General features: G+C 48.2%; 1 protein-coding gene across 1 annotated transcript; it reads left to right on the top strand.

The window, feature by feature from the left end:
- Window positions 1–5,261: 5,261 nt before the first annotated feature.
- LOC112729018 (uncharacterized) lies at window positions 5,262–6,089 on the top strand. Its single transcript, XM_025779409.1, has 2 exons — window positions 5,262–5,618; window positions 5,853–6,089. The coding sequence occupies exons 1-2, from the start codon at window positions 5,262–5,264 to the stop codon at window positions 6,087–6,089; spliced, it is 594 nt and encodes a 197-aa protein (XP_025635194.1).
- Window positions 6,090–6,638: the final 549 nt, after the last annotated feature.

The following is a 6,638-nucleotide window of genomic DNA, read 5'->3' as shown; positions in this document are numbered from 1 at the left end:
AATGATATTAATGAAGGTGAAAAATTTTCTTCCTACATGTTCATAAATAGGAGGTTAACCTCCGTTGATGTTACACAAGCAATAATAAAAACTATAATAATTCTCTCTTTCTCTTTATTGAGTGATATCTCTCTCTTTCTATAATATATATATCTCTCTCATTTATATATATATATATATATATATATATATATATATATATATATATATATTACTTCATATAATAAATAAACACATATATGAATCATTTATAATGAGCTAATTATATTAATACTAGATTTTTATTTATACTTTCTTATTTCATATTTATTATATTTTTTTTAATTATTTATTTTATAACAAATAGAACACTTTTAGATATATTGATATAAGAAAGAATTACAATTCGATTAAACGAATTAAATATCTAATTAAAAATATGTGTCTTAAAAGACAAGTGAAAAAAATTGTAAATATTTATTTTTTTTTCAAATTATATATAAATTATTGATAAATGAATTTTAATAAAATTATAATATAGAAGATGGTTTATGAGCGCTAATAATGCTAACAACGCCCAGAATAAATAAAAAATTAAAAGTTTAAATTGACAATTTAATTCATTGTATATTGTATTAATAATAACTGTTGATTGAATTAAAAGTTTAAATTAATGCAAATTTTTATATGTATGAAATTATAAATATTTAATATATTTAAAAATTATGTATATTATATATATGATATTATAGATGTTATACATAATAAAATATGTATGTTATTTTGTTACGGCCTGGCCCGGGATCCCCGCGGGTCAACCCGATCCGAGCTCCACCCGGCCCGGTCACGCGGCCTTCAACCGACCCGGACACGCGTCCCGTACGGCTCACACGTAGCCATAGGACAGCGTCCTTGGGGATATGGGCCTGACCCCCTGAAGGGGCCCACTACTGACATGTATATAAGGGGAAGATTAGCTCTTCCCCCGAGGTACGTCATATCCTTTCACCTCATTATTCTGCCCGCCTGCACATCGCTGACTTGAGCGTCGGAGTGTCTTTGCAGGTGGCACCCCCCTTATCCTCTCTCCAGGACAAGTGCTCGGCTACTCGGTGAACCCGCAACCTGTGCGACCAAAGCTAAGGCGTCCTCACCCCTTCACCAGCTCACCCGATCTGTCCGGAACCCGACTACTGAACATTGGCGCCGTCTGTGGGGACAACCTGCCTAAATGGAAGTCGTGCTGGGTCCCGGCGACCAAGCTCGAGCAACTGGAGCGGAGGGGGCAGCCTCCGTTGCCTCGTTGAGGGGGCGGCGGAGATCCCCCCAACAACACACGAGAACACGACCCTTCGGGGGAACGGGCGGCGACAGCGCCATAATAATGCAGGAGCTACGCCACAGAGTCCAAAACCTAGAACGACAGCTAGCTGACCGGGAGCGGGATGGACAGTTTACCGATCCAAGCTATACCCCGTCTCCCGGGAGCGAGGAGGAGGACTCTCACAGAAGCCGCCCGCGGCGTACATCCGCATCCCGGACGGAAGCGGAGAGCACGCGGGAGGAATCACCTGTAATAAGGAGACGAAATGACACGATCATCTACTCCCGCGGCAGAACAACCCGCCGAGCGGCAAGAGGTCGCGAGGACGGGGAAGGGAGAGCTGGAAGAACACGACAGCCCGTGATAATGGGCATCACCCCGTTCCACCGATCTATCCTCGAGGTCCGGTTGCCGAAACACTTCAACAAACCAACGGACATGAGGTACGACGGAACTCAAGACCCTCTGGAACACCTCACAGCCTTTGAGGCCAGGATGAATCTAGAGGGAGTAGGGGACGAAGTAAGGTGCCGCGCCTTCCCGGTAACCCTGGCAGGGCCAGCGATCAGATGGTTTAACGGCCTCCCTCAAGGTTCCATCTACAATTTCTCAGACATCAGCCGTGCATTCTTGGCCCAATTTACAACGCGGATAGCAAAGGCCAAGCACCCTATCAACCTTCTAGGGGTAACCCAGAGACAAGGAGAGCCGACCAGGAGGTACTTAGATCAGTTCAACGACGAATGCTTGGAAATCGACGGCTTAACCGACTCGGTGGCCAGTCTCTGCCTGACAAACGGCCTCCTCAACGAGAACTTCCGAAAACACCTTACCACCAAACCGGTTTGGACAATGCACGAAATCCAGACGGTGGCCAAGGAGTACATAAACGACGAGGAAGTCAGCCGAGTCGTGGCTGCCAATAAGCGGCAGTCCGGTTACAGCCAGACCCGGCAACCCGGCGACGGAGAGAGAGCGAAAGAAAAAGGCAGGGAGGAGGCGTCAAACAAGGCACCTAGACCGTTCCCTCGGGTCGGAAAATTTACTAACTACACTCCACTCACTCTCCCCATCGTGGAAGTTTATCAGCAAATAGCTGAGAAGGGAATTCTTCCGAAGCCTCGACCACTTAAGGACCGTACGGGAGGAAACAAGAACCTTTATTGTGATTACCACAAGGGTTATGGTCATCAAACACAGGACTGTTTTGACCTGAAGGATGCATTGGAACAAGCGATAAGGGAAGGAAAGCTAGCAGCGTTCTCCCATCTCATCAGGGAGCCGAGAAGACGTTATCGCGATCAAGACGAGGAAGGCAAGACCCGTTCGGCCAAGCGGCGACAGGAACCCGAAGACAGGGACCACGGCCTCACTGTGATAAACGTGGTAACGGCAAAAAACGTTGCACCAAAATCCCGGTCGGCACACAAGAAAGACGCTAAGGTGCTGGCGATCTCATCTCCGCCGGTGCAAAGCTCTAAAAAACCTCCATCCATTTCTTTCGGCCCGGAAGACCAATGGTTCAGCGACGCCCCGGAAAACCCCCCCATGGTCATAACGGCCAGAGTGGGAACCGGCCTCGTCAAACGGATCCTTGTCGACACAGGAGCTGATTCAAATATCATGTTCCGCAACGTGTTCGATGCACTAGGGCTAAAGGATGCCGACCTGACGACCCACCAGCACGGGGTTATCGGGTTAGGCGACCACTTCATCAAACCGGACGGAGTCATATCCCTACCAATCTCGGTGGGGCAAATCCAAGGCCGAAGATCGGCGATGGCCGAGTTCGTAATCCTCCGAGATTCCACAGCCTACAACATCATCTTGGGAAGAAAAACAATCAACGATTTTGAAGCCATAATCAACACCAAGCTGCTAGTTATGAAGTTCGTTACCGATGACGGATCCATAGGCACCATAAAGGGAGACCTCGAGACGGCGGTCGCTTGTGACAATGCCAGCCTTTCCCTTCGAAAGAAGTCCAAGGAAGCATCCGGCGTGTTCCTAGCCGACCTTGATGCCAGAGTAGAAGATAAGCCGAGGCCAGAACCGGAAGGGGACCTGGAGAAGTTTAGAATCGGTGACGAAGAGGAAAAGTTCACATTCGTTAACAAGAACCTCCCACATGAGCTGAAGGAACCTTTGATTGAAATGATAAGGGCCAACAGGGACTTGTTCGCCTGGACACCAGCCGACATGCCGGGCATAGATCCAAAAATCATCTCACATCATCTAGCCGTCAAGGCAGAAGCACGCCCAGTGGCTCAACGAAGGAGAAAGATGTTGGCGGAGAGAGCAGATGAGGTAGCCAAGCAAACGGCCAGCCTCCTAAAAGCAGGCTTCATACGGGAAGTGGACTACTCGACATGGCTCTCGAATGTGGTATTGGTGAGAAAACACAACGGCAGGTGGAGAATGTGCGTGGACTACTCTGACCTTAACAAAGCATGCCCCAAAGATTGCTTCCCCCTCCCCAACATAGATGCACTCGTCGACGCCGCGGCGGGATATCGGTATCTAAGTTTCATGGACGCCTACTCCGGTTACAATCAGATACCGATGCACCGTCCCGACGAAGACAAGACGGCGTTCATAACGCCAGGAGGAACTTTCTGCTATAAGGTAATGCCATTCGGCTTAAAAAATGCGGGGGCAACATATCAAAGGCTGATGAACAGGATATTCCACGACCTCATAGGGAAAACAGTTGAAGTTTACGTGGACGACATCCTGGCAAAAACAACACGACCTGACGACCTCTTGAACGACCTGGCAAGCGTATTCGCGTCCCTCCGTCAACACGGTATGAGGCTGAACCCCCTCAAGTGCGCCTTCGCCATGGAAGCCAGCAAGTTCCTGGGATTTATGATAACTCAGAGAGGGGTAGAAGCTAACCCGGAGAAATGCCAGGCAATACTCCAGATGAAGAGCCTGGGTTGCATCAAGGACGTCCAGAGGTTGGCAGGACGGTTGACCTCATTATCCCGGTTTCTCGGAGCTTCGGCGACAAAGGCCCTACCATTCTTTAACCTCATGAAGAAAGGGATGGCGTTTGAGTGGACACCCGCATGCGAAGAAGCCTTTCAGCACTTCAAGGAAATCCTGGCGGCACCTCCCGTTCTCGGGAAGCCAAAGGATGGGGAACCACTATACCTATACCTCGCTATAACAAGCGAAGCCCTGGCCGCAGTTCTGGTCCGGGAGGACGGGAGAGCTCAACAGCCAGTCTATTTCATAAGCAGGGCCCTGCAAGGGGCAGAATTAAGATATAGCAAGTTGGAAAAGCTAGCCTTGGCACTCCTAACTTCCTCGAGAAGGTTAAAACAGTACTTCCAGAGTCACCAAGTTGTCGTCAGAACGGACCAAGGGATCCGGCAAGTTCTCCAAAAACCCGATCTGGCGGGAAGAATGATGACTTGGTCCATCGAACTCTCCCAATACGACATACGGTACGAACCCCGGCAAGCCATCAAGGCGCAGGCCATGGCGGATTTCTTAGTTGAAGTGACAGGAGACCCAAGCAAAGAGGTGGGTACACGGTGGAAGCTCCATGTGGACGGAGCCTCCAACCAGACCTTCGGAGGTGCCGGGATCATCCTGGAAAAGCCCGATTGGGGTTGTATACGAACAGTCGGTCAGATTCGAGTTTCCCATCTCGAACAACCAAGCAGAATATGAAGCCCTTATAGGAGGCTTAACCCTAGCGGCAGAAGTCGGCGCAAGAAGACTGGAAATATGCAGCGATTCCCAAGTCGTCACTTTCCAAGTAAACGGCAGCTACCAAGCCAAAGACCCCTTGCTACAGAAGTACTTGGAAAAGGTTAAAAGCTTGAGCCAAAAGTTCGAAGAGGTCACGGTCCACCACGTACCTAGAGAAAGGAACACACGGGCAGACCTCCTATCAAAGTTGGCCAGCACAAAGCCAGGGGAAGGGAACCGGTCTCTCATCCAAGGCATGGCAAGAGAACCGGCAATCACATTGCACATGACAACCCTAGGTCTTTCCTGGCTAGACCCCATCACCAACTTCCTAGAACACGGCAAACTCCCTAGCGATGAAAAGGATGCGGCGAAACTAAGGAGGGAAGCGGCCAAATACGCCGTCATCCAAGGACAGCTGTTCAGGAAGGGGCTCAACCAGCCCCTACTGAAGTGCCTACGCCCCGACCAGACGGACTACGTCCTCAGAGAAGTCCATGAGGGCTGCTGTGGGCACCACATCGGAGGTAAGGCCTTAGCAAGGAAGCTAATCCGAGCCGGATATTACTGGCCGTCGATGATGACGGATTCCAAGGAGTTTGTCAAAAAATGCGTAAAGTGTCAACAGAATGCCAACTTTGCCAGGGCGCCGGCCTCCGAGTTAAGCTTGCTAACGACCTCCCGACCATTTTCTCAATGGGGAGTCGACCTCCTAGGGCCCTTCCCAGTCGGCCCCGGGCAAGTCAAGTACCTCATAGTCGCCATTGACTACTTCACCAAATGGATAGAAGCCGAACCACTAGCTAGCATATCCTCATCCAATTGCAGGAAATTCATGTGGAGGCAGGTGATAACGCGGTTCGGGATACCAGAAGTCGTCATCTCAGACAACGGCACGCAGTTTACTGACAAGAAGTTCACGGAATTTCTCAACGGCCTGGGTATAAGGCAAAGGTTTTCTTCGGTAGAACACCCTCAGACAAACGGACAAGTAGAGTCCGCCAACAAGGTCATCCTTTCGGGGCTAAAAAAGAGGTTGGACAATAAAAAGGGCGCTTGGGCCGACGAATTCGCAGCGGTCTGACGAATGAATTTTTGCCGGTATAGAAATTTTTCAAGTAATCAATCGTAGTATAGTTTAGACCGACGCAAAATCCATCATCAAACAAATCTACAATCTATAATCGAGAGTATTAATCCCGAGTCGTTCTTCCCTAGGAATGCTACAAGGATGCATGCTATTGGTTAAGTGGTCTTTTGTGGTTTAAAGAGTGTAGCATAAAAGTGTGAATAAAAGAAAACAACAAACAATCAATATTAAAAGCCTTGGCCAAGGTTGAACATTTGGAAGTCCCATCACTATAGCTTCATTCAATTGTGATAACAAAAGAGTGTTGCTTTACTTAGTTAACCCCTAATTATAGAGAAAAGTCAAGTAAAAGTAATTAACTCAAGTCACAAGTCCTAGTCTTACCCTTGGGAAGTCTAGCTTTAGTGCACTTCTAAGTCAATTAGCAATCCTCAATTCTTAATCAACAATTGACATCCATTATTCAAGTGTCTCCAATGACTTAACCACTAGGCCAAGTGAGGTAATACTACTCCATATCTAAAGTTGGCATTTTCTCAAACA

Source organism: Arachis hypogaea, chromosome 2, assembly GCF_003086295.3.
Source record: "Arachis hypogaea cultivar Tifrunner chromosome 2, arahy.Tifrunner.gnm2.J5K5, whole genome shotgun sequence".
Classification (NCBI taxonomy): domain Eukaryota; kingdom Viridiplantae; phylum Streptophyta; class Magnoliopsida; order Fabales; family Fabaceae; genus Arachis; species Arachis hypogaea.
Note: the sequence above shows the minus strand (reverse complement) of the source record. Positions and strands in the feature narration are given on the sequence as shown.

Excerpts from the sequence above, each read along its gene's own strand:
- LOC112729018 (XM_025779409.1), top strand. The coding sequence starts at position 5,262 with ATGGCAAGAGAACCGGCAATCACATTGCACATGACAACCCTAGGTCTT. Across the intron at positions 5,619-5,852 it reads AGGAGTTTGTCAAAAAATGC|GTGATAACGCGGTTCGGGAT; the intron begins GTAAAGTGTCAA and ends ATGTGGAGGCAG.